We start from the raw sequence: 22166 nt of genomic DNA, 5'->3' as shown, positions 1-22166 counted from the left end.
CAAATTGCATAGTAAAATGGATTATGTTTGTATGCCTTGTTTATATATGTGACCCTGGACCACAAAACCAGTCATAAGGGTACATTTTTTTAAAAGTGAGTTTTATACATCATCTGAAAGCTGTATAAATAAGCTTAAATAGGACAATATTTGGCCAAGATACAAATATTTAAAAATCTAGAATGTGAGGGTGCAAAAAAATCTAAATATTAAGAAAATCGCCTTTAAATGAAGTTCTTAGCAATGCATATTATCAATCAAAAATTAAGTTTTGATATATTTTTGGTAGAAGATTTTCAAAATATCTTCTCGGAACATGATCTTTACATAATATCTTAATGATTTTTGGCATAAAAGAAAAAGCGATAATTTTGACCAATAAAATGATTTTTTTAATTTTTTTTTGGCTATTGCTACAAATATACCAGTCCTACTTTAGACTGGTATCAATTATCCATAAGGAGCTGGTTGTATTTAAAGTTTAGAGTGAATTGTTGAAGCAGCTTTAATGTTGCACTTTGCTGCCACTTTGTGGTCATATTATATAACTACACATGTAGTGCCATTATTACTCTCATGGTGAACAGAGTCACTTTAACACCAGAAGAATTTGCCTTTTAATGTGAGGTAGATAACTAGTTGCCAAGATATTTTTTTTGACAGTCACTTCTGACATAAGTAAAGAGAAAAGACTGAAGGCTTTCAAACATTTAAATCTCTTTCTTTATTACAAGCATATTTACTTTTTCTTGTTGTTAATAGCTACAGAAAATCCACATATCTACAGATATCAACCTTTTAAAAACTTTATACAAAAGGAGCCCAAACTGTACATGAATATTACTATATATATGCTGTAAAGTGTACAGTAGTATACATATATATATATACTGTATATATAATAAATTTATGAGCAACATCACACTTTGTGCAGATAAAACAAACAGAAAAAGAAAGCTTTAGATATTTAGTTAATCTGAATAGGCTGGCACAGATTAAGCCCCACTACAGGCAATAAAGCCTTCAGTTACAGCAGTAGACATCTAATCAAATATTTGGTCACACCTGCTTTAAAAACAGTGAGTGTATTTCCTACAGTCAGTGTGAGCAATGACCATGCATGTCATCTTAAAAACTACCTCAAACATATTTAAAATCATCAAACAAAAAACAGACCATTAAAGCTATTTTTTTTAACTTTCATCTTTACTGCAGTTGACTTCTCCCATGACCTTACATTTGGTTGTTTTAAAACTTAACAGTACCATTCTGATTCTGTATCTTTAAGTAGTACTCTTCATCCTCTAAATACAAAAGTAGCAAAAAGACATTTTTTTTTTCACAAGATATACAAAATACCGATTTCATATAGCCTTTTTTAGACAGACAGAATACAGTGTTTGCCAGTGCCTGAACGCACCCCTGAGGCAGACAGCGTTCAGTGATCAAATTATTCCTACGTTACAAAAAATAGTTCTGATTTTAAAACAATAGTTCAGTAACAAGAAGAAAACACATTTGTGAAGGGACATTTGTTCTAGAACCACCTTCTTTTAGCTATGGTAGTTTGTAGTTGTCATTCACGGCTATCCAATTAACGCTATGCAATTTGTTTAGTGCACAATAGTGGCTTTTTTCTTTTTTTGGTTACATTCAGGAAGCCAGAGAGAACTGTAGAATTGAACAAAAATAGGAAATACAGTAGAATGCAAAACAAACAGTAAAAAACATAAAATGAAAATTGTTTACCCCTATTATATTAATCTAGGCTACTTAAAAATCATAACTTGAGAATCTATGTATAAGCACATTCTTGTTTTGTTTCAGATTTGCCAGCATTGATTAGTACTTGGTATTGTAGACGTGAATCACTTGGACTGGACTGAAAATTTAAACCAAAGTGGTTTATATAAATGAGAATATGACTCAAATGCTTGATAAAGCTCAGTGGTTGGTCCATTACTACGGCATCACATGGCATGCAAAGTTCAGACCTTGACAATCCATAAAACAGTGTTTGACTTTAGACAGATTTTACATTCATACAAATTAAATAATACACTTTTGGACCAGAAACATATTCATTTGACATGTTAGATGTCATTCATTCACTCATCCACTCAGCCTTTGTAAACCTTGACATCAATATATTCATCGATATAATCTATATTTAGATATAATGTGTGCATGAAAAAGGACATTCTGTTTTTACTATTCTGTGACATTTCATTAACATTAACCGAAAAAAAAATTGTTCAAAAATGACTCTTACACCTTTTAACAAACTAGCTATACCCATAACACCATTCTTTAATCTGACATTCTCTGTTGCAGGCCGACTGACGGGCAATGAAAACACATGTATGTGCACGCTGGAGTTTCCCAGAATGCAACGCTTCACTGAACCGAATGCATGAACATACATTGAGGTTAAAAAGCTCCAGAAGGCACCTACCCACAAGAAGCTTGGAGTGACCATCAAAACAGTCTTGATAGTCTTTGACATCACCTATTTTTTCTCTCTGTTATGGATGATGGTTAAAATGGTGAAATGGGTGACCGGCCTCATCATGAGAACTGAATGACAGGGTGAGCGAAGGAAACACGTGCGAGGAAAGAAGTCAAGATGAAGAGATGATGCTCCAGGAAAGCAACACTACATTCCAGAATCAATGTGAGCAAAAAAAAAAACACAGACATGGAATGTGAAGGACAGCAGGGAAAGAGTCATGCAGACAAACAGATGTGGTTTTGATGATCACACTGTTTGATATTTAGTTTGGTTTAGTTCCATATCCATTTAATTTGTGTTACCTGGAATGCATTACACTCACACTCAATTCAAATTCAATTCAAATCACTGTGAATCTGAATTCATTGACTGGACAGAGATCAAATTGAATGCAATTCACAATGTTTTTTTATGAGAAAGTTATATTAAACAGGTAAACCATCAGGTGTGTGTTTAATTTGTTATAGTGTTATCTGGAATTTAAACTGAATTGCATTCACACTCAATTCAAATTAATGTGAATCGGAATTCATCAACAGGACAAAAATGGAGTGGAATGCACCTCACAATGTTTTTATGAGAATGTTATATGAAACAGGTAAGTCATCAGGTGTTTGTTTAATTTGTTATCGTGTTTACACTCAATTCAAATTCAATTCACATCAATGTGAATTTGAATTCATTGACAGGACGGAGATGAATTGAATGAACTGCATTCATTTTTATGAGAAATATGTTAAACAGGTAAGTCATCAGGTGTTAATTTAATTTGTTATAGAGTTATCTGGAATTTAAACGGAATAGCATTCACACTCAAAACAAATTCAATTCATAATCAATTTGAATTTGAATTCAATGACAGGACAAAAATGGAATTCAATGCACTTCACAATGTTTTTTTTAGGAGAATGTTATATTAAACATGCAAGTCATCAGGCATTTGTTTAATTTGCTATAGTGTTATCTGGAATTTAAACTGAATTGCATTCACACTCATTTCAAATTCAGTTCAAATCAATGTGAATTGTAATTTATTGACAGGGCAGAAATGGAACTGAACGTGCTTCATAATATTTTTATGCGAATGTTATATTAAACAGGTAAGTCATCAGGCATTTAATTCGTTATCATGTTACTTGGAATTGAAACTGAATTGCATTCACACTCAATTCAAATTTAATTCAAATCAGTGTGAATTTGAATTCACTGAAAGGACTGACAAAAAAAAAATTATGAGAATGTTATATTAAACTGGTAACTTATCAGCTGTTCGGTTAATTTGTTATCGTGTTACCTGGAATTTATACCGAATTTCTTTCACAGTCATTTCAAATTCAATTAAATTTAATGTGAATTTGAATTTATTGACAGCACGGAAATGGAACTGAACTTGCTTCTCAATGTTTTTTATCAGAATGTTATATTAAACATCAGTCATCAGGTGTTTGTTTAATTCATTATAGTGTTATCTGGAATTTAAATTGCATTCACACTTAATTTAAATTTAATTCAAATCAACTGAATTTGAATTCATTGATAGGGCAGAGATGGAATAGAATGCACTTCACAATGTTTTTTATGAGAATGTTATATTAAACAGATCAGGTGTGTTTAATTTGTTATCATGTTACCTGGAATTTAAACTGAATTGCATTCACACTCATTCAAATTCAATTCAAATCAATGTGAATATTAATTCACTGATAGGATGGCAATGGAACTGAATGTACTTCACAATATGTTAATGAAAATGTAATTTTAAATAGGTAAGTCATCAGGCGTGAGGCACATTTCTTGGAAATCATATTAAAAAGCTCATTTTCAGTGTTTTGCACACTAGAAAGGAGCCATTTCTGTGAACACAGTGCCCAAGATAGGCCATCTGTGATGCTGACCTTGATTGGGCTGTTAGTTTAATGAGTTGTTTGTGAACAGTATCACAGGCTAATTACATCTGACGTATTTATATTAGATTGTAAATTAGTAATGTGCAACAAAGAAATGATAACAACCCAGCACAGGGCTCCAACACTTACATTAATACAGACAAACAGCTTTGGGAACAGTCAAATAGGACGTTACAATCATGACGAAGAAGTTAATTTGTACTTTTTGTGAAGATGTTTACACCAACAGAACTTCTACATTTCATTCGTTCATCTTTAGGAGCCCTGGGCTGTGTTGGTGGCACTGGAAGATGTTGAATACTACTTTTATCGCACTCCATCCTCAGCTGGTGCAATGTCAACTTAAGGCAGTGTGGTGGGATTCTTCTAATGCCGTCAAACACTTTCCCGTCATTTCTTTTTAAACATAAGGCAACTAACGCACATTTATATACTCCGTATTTCACAACCTTTGGTTCCAAACTGCGGTGTAAAAGATGGGAAATGTTAGCATTAAGGCAGAACAGTCAAGCTAAGGTGGCTAGCGTAGCCTTTAGCATCCTGTATCTGGTTCTACACTAAAGAACTAAAGGACTGATATGTAGGGAACTACAGAGTCTTAAAGCAAATCGTCAAGCAGCTAGGAAAGAGTAACTGGTTGTCACGATGACACGAGTCAATGGTTTTACAAACTTTGGAACATGAGTGGATTTCCACCTTTTTTTGAAAGTTAAAGGGTGAAGCATAATGACAGTCCAGTTACAATTTGTATTTTCGTAGTTGTTCTAACAAAGGCCTACGTTCACACGCATACGCGTGCACAAACACACCTACAGTAGTTCGCTCTAGTACAGTGCAGCAACAGAAATGGCCAAATGTAGCCACTTACAATGCAATCGGACAAAGACAATCGCAGCCTATGGAGTGTTCCTCGATAACAGGTTTGCGCAAAGGCAACACCAGTTTGTTCTATAAAAAAGTAGGACAAGAAAAGAGAAGGAGCACAGGACAAAAAAAAGAAGGAAGGGGAGACGACAGAGAACAAAGAAGAAGAAAAAAAAAACAGGACGGTCAGTTATGAGAGCATCCAAGGCCATTTTAACTGTCATCCACATAATATTTAGTGGTAGGAGTTGCGTTTGAGATGGGAAGGTTTGTGCTACTACTGCCCAGTGTGGTTTTCAAGTAATTTTTCACATGAAGGATTACAAGGGTAGGTAAGCAAACACGTAAACCCACAGTGTAAAGGGAACACGCTCTCACGTTTAAACGTACACACAAAGAAAACAAGGTAAATAGGTCCCAAGGCCGCTCAGCGCAGTACGCCATACTCGCAGATGGCGCAGCCAATTCCGTTTGGCCTTCCTCCAGCTTCTAAATTAACACACAGCATCGCTAGCCCATTAGCGTGTACCACAAGAACGCATTTCAGTGCTTTTGTTTCAGATAAAGGGTAACAAGCCAAGATTGGTCTCCAAATAGTGTCCCAATCTTGACTCTGGAATAATCGAGGGCCGAATTTGATTAGATAAGTAGACTATTTCTTTTAGAGAGACCGTCATACGGACGTCTCGGGCCCCGGTGCGCTGTAGGCGTAAGCTGCCCCAGAGAATCTCGGGTTTTCTCCTATTCGGAGAAAAGAGCTGAAGGTGCAGTAATCAGGCCTGCCCCCCCCAGTAGGTACACATCAGTTTTTTGGGAGGGGAGGAGTCAGACCTGCGGTGGGTGTGGTTCTGGTTTTCGTTGCCATGTCTGTCGTGTTTCCGCGTAGGTGGAGCATGGAGGGAGGACAGGGGGGTGAACTCGGACAGGTGGCCCTTGTACAACTTATCGGCATTCTGGAGTAGAACGAGGAACAGAGAGAAAGAGAGTGAATTAGCAGAGTGCACTGTATACAAGCACGTAAATGCAGGCACTGGTCACGTCACAAGCCGAAACAACACAAATCCAAAGCCCCAGCAAGAAGCAATGCAAAAAAAGAACAAAAGATTACATAAAAAAAATCACATATTCAATGTTTACCACATGCACAAGCCCAGTCCCAGAAGATGCTAAACTGATCGATTGAACTGCTGAGAGAAATTTAGTGAGAAATTAGATTTCTTTTGTTTATCTGCAGGGTGAAAGGTCATCACCCAAAAATTAAAAGAAAAAAAAAAGCTATATTTTTATAATAAAAGTTTTGGGTCTGTAAGAGTTCTGATGTTTTTGAAAAGAAGTCTCTTATGCTCTGCAAGTTTCACACTTATTTGATAGAAATACAGTAAAACAGTAATATAATAAAAAATATTAAAATAATAAAACAGTAATATTAAAAAACTATATTTAATATATTAACAATTTAACTTATTTCTGTTATGGCAAAGCTGAATTTTCTGCAGCCATTACTCTAGTCCTTCTTATTATCAAATTAATAATACTGTGAAAAATGTACTGTAAAGTGTACTGTAAAATTGTAATAAATTATTGTAAAAAAACAGTAATTAAATAATAATACGTTGTTTTATTTTAATTTGATAGAAATACAGTAAAAGTAATATTGTAAAGTATTTTTACAATAAAAAACTATTTTCTATTTTAATATATTTAAAACCTATTTTGAAATTTCAGCAGCCATTACTCTAGACCTTAGAGTCTAATAATCCTTCAAGAAACCATTTCAATAAAGAACTGTGCAGAATTGGGTCATAATAATAATAATAATAATAATAATATTAATAATGACTTGACTTAGTGCTCAAGAAACATTTCTTGCTATCAGATTAATAATACTGTGAAAAATGTACTGTACTGTAAAGTGTAAAACACTGAAATAAAATGTTTTTTTTTTTTTTTTTTAAAAAAAAAACTTCCATTGCAATGTTTTTTTAAATAAAAGAAAAACTAAACTGTTCTACAAACATTCTATATTTGAAGAGTTCAGATGCAAAAGCCTCTAAGTGCCATCTGAATTTTTTCTTCTTAAATTAGCATTTTTATCAGGCTCCTATATTTATGTTCAGTTATTTCACTTTAATTGCTCATGTTAGATGAAAATTTCATTTTTTAAAGCAAATATCTAATTTCTTGTTTTTGTCTTTTGAGTTTGTCATACATTTTTTGAGATTTACCGATCATAAGCAAGTTCTAGGAATGGACATTTAGAAATATATGACAATATTTTCACTGATTTAGACACAAAATGAACGAAAGATTCAAGAAAAGTAAAAATACCCATGCATGTCAGAGTGTTAGATGTTAAACTGTATGTCAAGCCTGCTGTGTGTATTTGTGTATGTGTCCGAAGAACCCACAGTCCCCATGTCCTGTTAGCTGCATATACTGCACACCACAACCCAATACCTTCATTCTGAAGCTTTAAAATCAAACCAAACCACTTTGTAGGTTTCACACCAAACAACAGACCCACACAGGTGCACCAAAGACATTTCAATCCAGTTTGCTTTCATTGGAAAAGCCAATTAGCAGGAATTCTCTGGAATTCTCAGATTGACGTCATCTGAGAACTCTAGAGCTCCACTTGAGTTGAGTGTGGATTAGTTCTTTCTGGCTTTAGTCTTCAACTTCACATTCTCTTTACCATGGAGCCGCTAGGCCTCAGTGGTGTTCAGAACGCCATCTAGCAGCGAATCATGAATGTGTGTCTCAACCCTGTCAAAGATCCTGTCAGCCCTCATTCTCTGTGAAACATCACACACACAAACAGACTCAAATGTGGCATAACAGACAATACGGGTCTTGACTTTGAAGTCTTGCTGAAACTGAAAGTACGGCAGCAGAAAATGCATTGAACAACGTCATATCAGCAACATAAAATACACATGTACATACATAAACATGCACACTTCATGCATGCAAACATGTAGAGTGACATAGGCTTAAAACATAAAGAGAGACACCACAGGGTTCTGCAACGGATGTTATTGTCATGTTGGGTAGCTTGTGAGCCTCACTAACGTTCAGTAGGTCTGAGAGTTTCATGACCCTGTTGTGTCACCATTACACACACACACGCACATGCAGAGAGAGTGTGTAGGTTCACCTCCGGCTCAGTTTAGAAACTGACACTGCTGGAGGTCTGGGAGAGCATAAAGATGGTGGACTGCTCAGCAGTGAGACACTGCCGCTTTGTCTGCCGTTACCACAGGTCAAGGGTTAAACACACAGGGGAAGGGGAAGGTCAAGCATCAGAAAGGAAGAACGTCAGAAGAGAAAAAGAGAGATGGAAGAGGAATAAAAAGAAAGGGTTTAGAGAGGTTAACAACCTGTCTACACCTCAGAGATTAATATAGGAACTTCAGCAGCTTTCAAAACATTCAAAGTGTCGGGAAGTGCAAGTGTTAGTGTTGGATTTTACTTATTAATTATTTAAGGTTTTTTTCTTGCAGAATTATTAATAAAACTTCACAATTGTTGGACTAAAACAATTAACTTGCCCACAAATGAAACATTTTTGCACTGAACTTAAAAAGTTTTAAGCTGAAGTACTAAAATTACTAAAACTCAAATATAAATAGTAAAGTAGTAAATATAAATACTAATAAAACTGACAAATGCACAAAACAAAATGACTAAAACTTAAACTAAAATTTAAATGTAAACAGAAAAGTTAATCATAAATATGAATACAACAGTATCTAAATACAACTAAAGTAACTGTCAATAACACTGATTAGGTATCATAAACTAATGGGTTTTTTTTACTGTATTGCTTAATCTAGTTTAATAATAATTTAGAAATTAACAATTTATTATTAATTAATCGTCATTCATAATTCATTAATGATAATTTGTACAACTTAAAATAATATTATTTAATTTTTTTAAATATATATGTTCATCAAAACTGGTAAATTCTATACATTATTTTACACACTGACATAAAACATTAGCATTCTAGAGTTTAAAGGCACAATATGTATGTTTTCGCCACTAGAGGGCACATATTCAAAACAAACAAGAAACAAAGGCGTAGTCTGATGATGCAGTAATTGAGTGTGGAATCATGGGAGTTTTCTTAATCCTCAAAGCCGATGCAATCTGACGGGACTCAGACGGGTAGAAAACATGTTCACTGATGAGCTAATGTATTAAAGACTTATTAAGGTCACTGTAGTATGAAGCAGGGTGCGGCTGAAAACCATGGAAGCGAAACGAGGCTTCTGGAGTGTTTGCTAATAAGAGTTGAGCACGACACATGACTCGAAAGCAGCTGAGCTTTTATTATGCCACAGCTGACTGTTTACGCTTCTTCCGGTCATGCATATGTGGGGTAAAGCAGGACTGTTTTATCATACTAGATACATTTGAGTGTGCTGAAGTGGTATTATAATGCTACTTTGAGCATTTATCACCTGTCTAATAAAATGCATAACATATTAAAGCGTCTTTGGGGTTTCCATGTTTTCTACAAAATAAAACCGGAAAATCGAGGGTGTGTGACGTCATTGGCAGGTGACGCAATGACACGGTCCGTTACACTAGTTAATTGCTTATTTCTCTCAATTTAAACATTCTTTGAAACATTTGGGATAACGTAAGTACACAAGTCAGCAAATAATATAACACTGTTCTAGTGGTTTTTGGAAATTTTAATAAAAAAAATCAAACACATTGTGCCTTTAATAGGGAAGATGAGTGAGAGGAAAAGCATCACACGGGTTAAACCAGTGGTAAGGCAGTTTACACACGAGCACACATTAAATTTCCTTTTGAAACTATGTGTGCAAGTAACATACACAGTATTCATTGTGTCATATATTGTCTGACAAAGAGTCGACGGGTCACCATTGAATGGCTCAAAGAGTCATCCAACGTAAAGAAAAATCTACAGATGAAGAGAGTTGTGAACTGCATCCAGAATCCACTTACATCAAGCACACTGGGAACCAGTCCGACGCAAGTGTAAATCTGAAGACCAGTTAGTAGCAATGATCACAAACTATAGCACTATTGAGCTGCTTCAGATCAACAATTACTTGGTTGAAAATTACACAAATACTTCCGTGAAATAGATGTATTCTTAAAGAGTTAAACAACATTTTTGGTTGATTTTGATGTTGATGCCAATTAAAACAAAGCTGCAGTGACTCTGAAACACCTCAGCTGCAGAAAAGCTAAAATATATATACAATATTTAAAAAAAAACAAAATTACAAAATGTCCTGAAAACAGGTTATGAAAGCTACACAGCCTACAGCTTTAAACAATACAAAAAATGTATTTCTATCCCTCACAGCTTTGTTTTCATTTGCATCAAAAGAAACATGGCATCTACCCAAACTAGATAATCACTGTACATAATATTGTTTCTTTTAAATAGCTGTCATGATTCCTCGATTTAAATCGAGTACTCCATTTAGAAAAAAAAATTGCACGTTGACAAACCTGTAAAATATGAAATGGAAGTGGCGCATTCCATGAACGAGAATCTATGAAATGCATTAGTTTAGACCAATTTCCAAGGATACACCATTTAAAAATCATAATATATATAATGCAGTTGTGAATTCACAAACGCTATGATTCAATTCAATAAATATGCACTGCGGGTTTAATATATGTGTTTTAATTACATGCATGTAGGTTACGTAGGTGCATCTCAGAGCGGCTCCATTCACTGTTAATGCTGCTCCACACAAACAGTTACCAGATAAATGTGTGGAGCGTCTCAGATTCATCTTTGCATATTGTTGTGAGTTCAGATTTGTAAGGTAATTCATTTATAAACCCACCCAAATACAGAAGAATACATAAATGTCTTTCTCAATTTGTTGTTCATCGCGATTTCAAAATAAAAGCTCAAACCCTCATCCTGAGTTTACACGTTTTGATGTCCACATATTCAAGAAATTACAGTGGCTGCAGCATTTCTGTTGTAAAGAATTGGCTAAATATTAAAGATTAAGTGGACATCTGAATTAAACGCTATTTAGCCGCTGGCGCCCTCTGCAGTCATTTTTTATAATGCGTAATGTAAGTTAGCTCTATTGATTATAATTATGTACATTTATTTACATTTATTATGTACATTTATACAGTTTTATTCAATAAAACCATATGATTACTTGCTTTTGATACTTTATTTGAACTAATTATTATTCCATCATTGCTACATGTATTTTAAGTCATTTTAAAGGCTATTGTTCGCTTAAATCTATTTGTATTACCACAAAAAAGATCTGATTACTCGATTAATCATCAGAATAATCACCCGATTACTCGATTACTAAAATAATCGTTAGTGAGAGCTCTAATAGACACATTTACATATTTGTGAGCCAATCGTATTCTTGCGTCTGTATGCACATGTAGATAGTGAGACTATGCATTCGTACCTGTATTCTCTCTGTGGTGGTGGGGCATAGAGCTCTACACAACACTTTCTTCAACACATCAGGCAGCAGACTGACTATAATCAGCAGAATTATACTGAGCCATGCAGGACCGCTGGACAACATCTGCATGAACACATAGTACATCCTCTGATAGTTCAGGAAAGGCCTATAACGAACAAGAAGACATCAGGGGAATCATGTTAGATTTGAATGTATTTGATTTAGCGATATTAAGTGTGTAACGGGGCAGGCCGTACCAAATGATGCCTCCCCACAGGAGGGAGAAGATGACATAGAAAAGCAGTGACCCCCATATGACAAAGTGGTTGATCCACGTCCAGTAATGTGTGTCCAGGGCAAGCTAAAGCATGTAGACACAGTGAGAAACCAGGAAGACACAGCTGGTGATGTTGACACCAGTTGGCAACATAACACATGTGTCAGATGTATTACCTTCAGTGTGACTGTGAACACCAGGACAGTGAATACAAGTGTCCCAAAGGTCCAGTTTCCAAACATCTGGAAGAGAAATATTGAAAAAGGCAAAAAGAGATTGATGCTAATGCATAAACAGCCACTCGAATGGGTGTTAGTGCACAGATCACCCTCTCATCACACTGCATTTATGCATGTTAAAAGCTTATGTGCTTTTAATTTGAACAATTCAGTAACATTTGGTAGAAAAAGATTTGTTTGAATGACCTGGTCAGTGAATATATTAGATTTTTTTTTTTTACAACACTATCACAATATGGACAATACTAGAAATATTGTAAATTAGAAAAACTGTTTAGATACAGATAGTATTTATATATTTAGATAGTATAAAAATCCAAAATGCTGAGGAAAAAAGATGCAACATAATAGGTAAAGGCATTAACCTGAGTCATAAAAAACAAAAAATAATATTTATAATTTCCAGATTGAATTTTTTTTAGGAAGGAAATTATATGACACATTATTTGTATATATAATATATTCTGAGCTGACAGATTGCAGACCTTATACAATTTTGTGATAAAAGGCCCTAGTAAATTATTATTATAATTAATTATAATTATTTATACACTACTAGTCAAAAGTTTTTGAACAGTAAGATTTTAATGATTTTTTAAAGAAGTCTCTTCTGCTCACCAAGCCTGAATTTATTTGATCCAAAGTACAGCAAAAACTGTGAAATTCTGAAATATTTTTACCATTTAAAATAACTGTTTTCTATTTAAATATATTTTAAATTGTAATTGTAATTTATTCCATTACTCCAGTCACATGATCTTTCAGAAATCATTTTAATGTTCTGATTTGCTGCTCAAAAAACATTTATATAATCATTATTATGTTGAAAACAGCTGATAAGAATTTGTTCAGGTTTCTTTGATAAATAGAAAGTTCAGAAGAACAGCATTTATCTGAAACAGAAATCTTTTGTAACATTATAAATGTGTTTATCATCACTTCTGATCAATTTAAAGCATTTTGCTAAATAAAACTATTAATTTGTTAGTTGCACTGAACAAAACTTGTGCATCAATGCAGCAATCAAAGAAACGAATAAATATATACATAAGACACTCTCTTTTTGAATCTATTGTTTTTGAATTATTTCCAAGAAATAGTAACATTATATCATTATTGTAATGGTGCTGTAAATGAGAGCACTTTTGTGTCATCCTGCTTTGTTTTGAGATTATTAATGATGTCTGGAGTTTGGTGATCACATGCATTTTATACTTTGTCCATAAAAGCCTCATAAATAAATAGTGAGCTTAGTCTCTTAAAATGTTATAATGGATTCAATTTTGCAGTTAGGGTTCAATAAACCTTGGGTGCTGTGAGCTTCTCTGTGTGATTGCGTTAGTATCTTTTGGGAGGATTTGTTTCCCTCATTGTTTACAATCTTGGCAAACGGCTGAATTTAGACACAATGGATTCTTTTCTAGAACTTTCCCCTGTTTGCGGACCGGCCACGCTGTTGATGACACTATGCAAAACAACATCAACACTATAAAGAGAGCTCTTTATAAAATCACTGCATGTTTACCTTAAAAAACGAATCACAATCAAAGTCAACAAGCCACAGCAAAACACAAGCGGGTCAAAGACTGTATGGCACCAAATGGTTTTAGTGAACAATATAATGTTGATGAGTTGCCAGTTCCAAAAAACAAGGACACACAATAAATGTCAACAGGATTGAGGAAAATGCATTAACTTACCTTGATGAGCAATTGAAATGAAATTTAGTGTTAAAAAACCATGTCAAGGGCAAATGAGATTTACAAAAGTTGCAAGATCTTTCTAAATTAATCAGTTAAAATGACATTCTAAAGTGCACAGTTTTGCAAGTTTATGTTTAATCAAATTTAATTCATCTGTTAATGTAAGTTTCTGCCACTTTCCACAAATAGGGAAAACAATGCCTTTTTTCTTGTTTTTTTTTTTTATATATATTTTTTTATCTCATTTAACAAATGGTCAGTCAAAGAGATGCTTAAATGTTAATCGCCAATATTAGAGGCTCAGACTAAATACTATGTACTATTTTCTGATCATTTTACACAAGGTTTTACAACCCTGTAACCAAAAGTGACAGTTTTAAACTATGATTTTGTTAGTTTTCTAGTAATAAATAAATATTAAAAGTAAACAGACAAGAGATATAATAATAATTTATATTAAATAATTAAATATAAAAATATTTATTTATGTTAAAAACTTAGACTGCTAGTTTTCCAGTGAAAAGACAAAATGTAAAATAACAACAACAACAACAACAATAAAAATAATGGATCTGAAATAATTAAATATAAAAATATTTGTTAAGACTTTTTTCTAACTTACAATGAAGACATATATATATATATATATATATATATATATATATATATATATATATATATATATATATATATGTATACATAAAGATAGACCCTATACAATGCAAGAAATGCACCTAATAAATTATTAATATAATTAATCTATATATAAAATTATTCTAAATATAATTAATCAATACACAAATCATCTGTTTTAAGTATCTGCCTATTTTATAGCAATAAATAAACAAATATATATAATATATAACATGGCATCTATATAATATATAACAAATATAAATAAATATTAAAACTAAACAGACAGTAATAACAAATAACAATAATAATGATCATATAATAATTTATATTAAATATAAAAAAAACATTAGTTTCTCCTTTTTTCATACAAATACTTACAATATGTACATTAAATGTTAAATGTATAAAATATACATTTTCTTATAGTTTTCACAAAATAAATAAATGTGACTCTGGATTGCAAAACCAGTCATAAATGTCAGTTTTTTTTGAGATTTTATTTTTTGAGATTTTTTATTTTTTGAGATTTAAAATTGAGATTTATACATCATCTGAAAGCTGAGCAAATAAGTTTGTTAGGATAGGACGATATTTGGCCCGAGATACAACTATTTGAAAATCTGGAATCTGAGGGTGCAAAAAAAAAAATCTACATTTTGAGAAAATCATCTTTAAATTTGTCTAAATGAAGCTCTTAGCAATGCATGTTACTAACCAAAAATTAAGTTTTGATATATTTATGGTAGGAAATTTACAAAATATCTTCATGGAACATGATCTTTACTTAATATCCTACTGATTTTTGGCATAAAAGAAAAATCGATCATTTTGACAGATGCAATGTTTTGTTGGCTATTGCTATAAATATACCCATGTGACTTACGACTGCTTTTGTGGTCCAGGGTCAGAAATATTGAATACACTAATGTATACCCTATTTGTGGAAAAAGCCTTCAGGATCCCTTCTAATTAAAACTTTCTGAACAGATTCTCTTCCATTCAACATGTACCAAATAAAGTGAAACCCACATGTCCTGTTGTTCATTCATTTGCCCTTGCAGTGAGTCATGAGAGGATGGACGTGTATCTTACGGGCCGATGAAGATGAGCATGACAACACCCCTCCAACTCGGAGGTTTGCAAAGAACACAGTCGCAAACGTGACACACGGGACGGACACAAACTCCTACTCGATCACAAGATGACAGACAGAGGAAGATGAACAGGGGGCTTGCTACTCCTACAGTGGCTGGTCCTCGGTACAGGGGACACTGGGATGTCGTACGGTACTGTTTGAGAGCTACGATGGCAGTGAACGGTTAGTGTTAGTAGACACTATGTGAGTGGGAGTGGCTTTAGGGTGAGGGGAGGGGCTGAGGAGGGTAACAGTAAAACTAAAACTAAAAATAGGATGAGAAACAGATAGGGACAGGCTTACCATCTGTGTGTTGGTGGCCATTAGCTGAGGAAAGGAAGAGAAGCAGAAAAGAAAAGAAAGGCAAAAAGGGGGATAGGTAAAAGGAGGAAAAGAGAGAGGGAGAGATAGAGAAAGAGAGAAAGAGAAGAAAACGAAAGAAAAGGAGAGGGAGGGGACAGGGAGCAAGAAAGTAAAGAAAAAATTAGGATGTTATAACTTAAAGTAAATCAAACAGGTAAAAAAAGCAATCCAAAAAGGTTACTATGATTTAACTTAATGGCACAGAGAAAGATGTCTGGTCTGACTGATTAACCAGCATGCTTTGTGTCGCATAAATGAATGGAGAAGCACCTGTAATGACTTCAAACATACGCAAAGGAGAACAAGACAGACAAAAGTCTGCAAGCTGGATCAAGACCTCAGTTAAACCACAAATGGGTACATTACAAGCACTGAAACCACTTTAACCACAAAAGAACTCACTCGACAAGCATCGGCCAACCATTCAAACTGTATGCGACTGCTTTATTTGACTGAGGAAAAAAAGAACGAACTCAAAAAATAAAAACGGCTGGTTACGTTGATTAAACAAAACACACACAGAAAAACTTGAAAACGAAATCATGGTTTAGACAGCGACTGCATTACCTGTCCATTGCTGGTGAACGTTGTGTTGTCGAAAAGGAAGAAAGCACCAAAGAAGAAGACCACGGCATCAAAAAGTCCCAGAAATGTCCAGTAGATGAAGGTGGGCCACCTCAGGAGGGAATTCTTGGCAATATCTCTGTAAAAATAAAGATATTAAAAATATTCAAAAACATTAGATATATCTGCATATGTTTACATTAGTGCTGTCAAACGATTCATCGCGATTAATCATTTAAAATAAAAGTTTTTGTTTACATAATATATGTGTGTGTACTGTGTATATTTGTTATGTATATATAAATGCACACACATGCAATATATATTTTGAAAATATTTCTATGTATGTACATGTATATATTTATATTCATATAATTTATGGTATATATAAATATATTTAATATATGAAAATAACATTTTTCTTATATATACACATGCATGTGTGTGTATTTATATATGCATAATAAATATACACAGTACACACACATTTATTACGTAAACAAAAACTTTTATTTTGGATGTCATTAATCACAATTAATCGTTTGACAGCACTAGTTCACATAAACACTGTACAGTAAACTTTACACTTAACAGACCTATAACAATGTACATCAACTTAATTGAAATCACAGTGCATGTGACACATCATTAGCAACGAATGTTGTTGATTTTGTATTTTGTTAATGGAAATAAAGCTGCAATAAAATAAACTATAAATATACCAGGATACTAAAGCCAAAGATTTGAACTCTAAATTCTACAGTGGGTACGGAAAGTATTCAGACCCCCTTAAATTTTTCACTCTTTGTTATATTGCAGCCATTTGCTAAAATCATTTAATTTATGCAATTTTATGGTTATCGGTATCGGTCATTTTCAAAACCAATTTGCTGGTAAAATAATTTAAAGCATTTAAAGAGAGTTTTTGTATGAGCCCTTGTTATTCTTTTGTTATTTTGACATTAATTTTCATTTGAATACCGGACATGTATATCGGTTCAAAATATCGGTTATCGGTCTACTTGATCTGTCATAATCAGTATCAATTTCAGTATCGGCAACAGTGAAAATGGAAAAAAGGAATTTGTTGACATATATTTAAACATGCTTTTTTAAAAGACATAAGAGTTTTGGTAACAGGACTGAGAAAAACACATAACTGTGTAAAAAATTAAATAAAGTTACCCGAGATTGACCAATACAGATTTTGAATGCTTAAATATGTGTATTACTAGATTACTAGGACAAAAAAAAAGTGAAAAAATATTTTTTGGAAGAGTTTTGGAAGCAAATGGCACCCAAATCGGTGGAATGGCCCACATATCTGTTGACCCCTAATAAGTTTACTCCTAAATTACACTTAAAAGTTAAATTGGGGTCTAAAAAAGTAAGCATCACCTCTGCTGCTTGTGGCCATTCTTACTTTAAAAACATATAGAAAAATAAGAAAATATCAAATCAGCGCTTTTTCTAGTGAGAATGTCCTTGATAGCTACAAGTGCCACACTGTGTGTCAGTAATGAACAGTGTATATATTGAACAAGCAATGCAGAGAAATAAGAGAGGGAAAAAATGCAGTGTCAGGACATTTGGTGATAAAATGTAGAGCAGTTCTAACAGTATTTCTGCCCAGTGTAGTGTGTAAATTGAGTTTGGTGCAAGGGTCTGTGCAGATACGTTTGCCAAAGGCTGATGGAACTGTCCAATTATAGCAGACTTGTATTTGGAAGCAGCGTGTTCATGTGATTAAGTGAGAAAAACCTGGAGGCTCACAATCAGGAAAAACATTTTATTAAAGGGAAAACACGGAGAGTAAGATCTACTCTGCATAAGCTACATCAGGCGGTTCATTAGATACAAAAATGATGCAAGGAAAATGAACGTTTCCAAAAAGATAGATTATTTTAATTTTAATTTTAAATTGAATCTGCATATTAAACAGTCCCTGAATGGGCCAGTGCTGATTTGCATTAGCTGATTATCTACACTTCCATTCAAAAGTTTGGGATCAGTAAGATTTTACATTTTTAAATAAGTTTTTTAAAGAAGTCTTTTCTGCTCATCAAGGCTGTGTTTATTTGATTAAAAATACAGGAAAAAACAGTAATATTTTGAAATATATTATTGCAATTTAAAATGGTGTTTTTCTGTTTTAATATACTTAAAATGTAATTTATTCCTGTGATGCATTATTACTCCAGTCTTTAGTGTCACATGATCCTTTAGAAATCATTCTAATATGCTGATTTATTATCAATGATGAAAGCAGTTGTGCTGCTTAATATATATATATATATTGGAACCTGTGATACTTTTTTCAGAATTCTTTAATGAATAAAACAATTAAAAGAACAGCATTTATTTAAAATATAAATCTTTTGTAACAATATACACCGTTCAAAGTTTGGTGGTGCGTTAATTTTTTGTTTGTTTGTTTCTTTCAAAAAAATTAATACTTTTATTCAGCAACGATGTGTTAAACTAATAAAAAGTGAAAGTAAAGGCTTACATTGTTAGAAAAAAATTCTATTTTGAAAAAATGTTTTTGTTTTTTTTACTTTTTATTCATCAAAGAATCCTGAAAAAATATCACAGGTTCCAAAAAATTATTAAGCAGCACAACGATGATGATGCTAAAAAATCAGGTTTGCATCACAGGAATAAATTATATTTTAAAGTATATTAAAATAGAAAACTGCTATTTTAAATTGCAATAATATTTCATAATATTACTTTTTTCTGTAGTTTTGATTAAACAAATGGAACTTTGATGAGTGTATTAAAACATTAAAAACAAAAAGGTGTATGTGTTTTAATTCTTTGCAAATAATTTAGTGTTGTCCATTAAATATTGCTGCTGCAAAGTTTGCTAATATGTATATATACACATACATATGAAAAAATGTGCTAAATTTGATCTAAATAGATATTTTCTGACACATATGAAAATATATTTCTAGAAAAAAATCCTTTAAATACACACTATCACATAACTCTTTCAAAAGTGCTATTATGAAGTTTGACTCAAGGACAAGAAATCTCAGGATATGAAATAATGAGTGTTTTGAATCTCAGTAAACCAACAGTCATGCAAAAAGGAGGCCAAGGTGAGTATAAATAGCCAGTGTGTAGACAGGGATTTATCAGTAGGTCTCACAGAGGGACCCAGAAATAGAATAGTGAACAGATAAACGTGCTGCTCCAAAATACCTCCCCTATACACGCGATGACAAGTATCCCACATAAATAAGAAAATAACCTAAACTAAATTTTGATTGTTCTCATTGTTTAAACCTATGCTTTAGGTTTATAGGATAAGCACTGCATCACATTCAGACTATAGAAGTAAATAAGGGGGTTTTTGGTGCAACCAAAATGTTTCCCACCTGTAGAGAGTAGGGTCCCGTTTGAGGATGTCCATGTTGATGTGCTGCTCCATCAGACTGTAGAGGAGGATGGGTAACGAGGTAAAGCTGATATTGTACAGGGTCAGATATGCTGTGTCATACAGTGGCTACAGAGGGACAAAAACATTTTAACCATTAAATCAGTGTGAGCACAGAAGAGAGATAGGTTTTACTTTGAACTACATGCACTTTTAATGTTCCAGGTGTCATTTTCAATGTTTATTTGAAACGTGACAGATTTTTGGAGAAATTTAAGGTGAGCGTTTACCTGCTGAGAGAAGCCACAGAAGAACTGATAGAGAAACTGAGGGAAGATGAAGCACACATTCTGTGGAGAAAAAAACAGACCCTCAGTACCTGATGTACTATATCCTTTAGGGGGTTTGTGTGTGTGTGTGAATTGTGTTTGCTATAAATAGCTCTGCATTAGAGCTGCATTTTCAACAAGATTGTTTAGTGGTTTAGTCAGAACTCCTGGGAAAAAGTAGCATCCACACATATTAAGCAACTTTTTTTTCTGTGTTTACAACTCCAGCAATGTTGTTGTGTTGTGTCAGCTAGCAATCAGCTATTTTGCTTGAGATTATCTTTTTTATTTTGTGTGTCTACACATTTTGTTTGTTTGAGTTCACCTTATAGAAGAAGTACTGGACCAGCTCAGCAATTCTGATGTAGTAGTAGTGCCCGTGTACCAGCAGCATCTTCTTCAGATGTTTGAACTTGGTAATTGCATAGTCGCTGTTACGGGCCGCTTGACGCCCCTCTTTACCCATGATCCCTAGAGGAAGAATAACCAATGAAAAGGCATGTAAGGTATTGCTGACATAGCAATATTGTTGAAAGGAATTCTATCAGAGACGTCTAACTTCTATGCAAGCATGAAATCACCTATGCCCACGTGAGCTTCTAGAATCATGCTGACATCATTGGCTCCGTCCCCGATGGCCAGCGTGATGGGGTGTTCTTTCGATGCTTTTATCAGCTTAACAATCTGAAAGAACAGTTTCAATTCCACAGGTCAAATCAGAACAACTGAGAGATTAGATTATTAATCAGGGTTTTTGGCTGTTTATGTGACTGAGGCGATGGGATAATATCCTACCCTTTCATATGAAGTGACTAAAATATTGAATTGCATGGGATTTTACTGTTTGCTCCACATCAATAATTGTCTTGTAATGCCGTGAGTTCTCTCACTTCTTGACTTTACAGTCTCTGGTTTTTCCCAGCAGCCCCAGAGAGTGACTGACAGGTTTAGTGTGCAGTAAATGAGAAAGAGAAAGAGACCAGAGTCTCTTTTGATTGCGCCGTGTAACTCACAGACTGAGAGATTACAATAAGGGAATGAGGACAACCTTTCTCTGGCAGGTGGCATTGTTTGTGTCATTTTTTTATATTTATATATTTACATTTTTGACAAAATACAGAGCTTTCTGACATGTTAGAACATTCTTAAAATAGTCCATGTGACATCAGTGGTTCAACCATATTTTTATGAAGCTGCAAGAATAAATTGTGAAGAATTGTGCACAAAAAGTATTCTTGTAGCTTCATAACATTACAACTGAATCACTGATGTCACATGGACTATTTTAACAATGTTCTTACTACCTTTCTGGGCCTTGAACATGTCAGTTGTGTTGCTGTCTATGCAGGGTCAGAAAGCTCTCAGATTTCATCAAAAATACCTTAATTTGTGTTCTGAAGATGAACGAAGGTCTTACGGGTTTGGAACGACATGAGGGTGAGTAATTAATGACAGCATTTTCTTGATCCAAAGTACAGCAAAAACAGTACAATTTTGAAATATTTTTACTATTTAAAATAACTGTGTTCTATTTGAATATATTTTAAAATGTAATTTATTCCTGTGATTTTAAAGCCAAATTTTTAGCATCGTAATGATGATGATCCTTCAGAAATCATTTTAATACTCTAATTTGCTGCTCAAAAAAACATTTGCTATTACTATTATTATTATTATGTTGAAAACAGCTGAGTAGAATTTTTTCAGGTTTTGTCGATGAATAGAAAGTTCAGAAGAACAGCATTTATCTGAAATAGAAATCTTTTGTAACATTAGAAATGTCCTTACAATCACTTTTGA

The 22166-nt window shown here is 33.5% G+C and overlaps 1 protein-coding gene across 7 annotated transcripts in view; it reads right to left on the bottom strand.

The window, feature by feature from the left end:
- Positions 1 to 721: 721 nt before the first annotated feature.
- Positions 722 to 22166, bottom strand: part of atp11a (ATPase phospholipid transporting 11A) — a 79540-nt gene continuing 58095 nt past the window's right edge. The window contains exons 21-32 of one of the 7 annotated variants that reach the window (XM_051102279.1): positions 20948 to 21050; positions 20692 to 20837; positions 20328 to 20387; positions 20039 to 20166; positions 16656 to 16791; positions 16029 to 16052; positions 12189 to 12254; positions 11993 to 12096; positions 11736 to 11901; positions 6115 to 6236; positions 5288 to 5367; positions 722 to 2656 (exon numbers count right to left, since the gene is read on the bottom strand). In XM_051102279.1, coding sequence (XP_050958236.1) covers positions 5316 to 5367; positions 6115 to 6236; positions 11736 to 11901; positions 11993 to 12096; positions 12189 to 12254; positions 16029 to 16052; positions 16656 to 16791; positions 20039 to 20166; positions 20328 to 20387; positions 20692 to 20837; positions 20948 to 21050 — 1107 coding nt within the window. In that variant the 3' untranslated portion in view covers positions 722 to 2656; positions 5288 to 5315. Of the gene's footprint in view, positions 2657 to 3599; positions 6237 to 7978; positions 8079 to 8440; positions 8531 to 11735; positions 11902 to 11992; positions 12097 to 12188; positions 12255 to 16028; positions 16053 to 16655; positions 16792 to 20038; positions 20167 to 20327; positions 20388 to 20691; positions 20838 to 20947; positions 21051 to 22166 lie in introns of those variants that run through there. The other 6 variants (XM_051102238.1, XM_051102370.1, XM_051102426.1 and 3 more) reach the window with 6 other exon arrangements.

The sequence above is a fragment of the Labeo rohita genome, chromosome 1 (genome assembly GCF_022985175.1).
Source record: "Labeo rohita strain BAU-BD-2019 chromosome 1, IGBB_LRoh.1.0, whole genome shotgun sequence".
Taxonomy (NCBI): Eukaryota; Metazoa; Chordata; class Actinopteri; order Cypriniformes; family Cyprinidae; genus Labeo; species Labeo rohita.
Note: the sequence above shows the minus strand (reverse complement) of the source record. Positions and strands in the feature narration are given on the sequence as shown.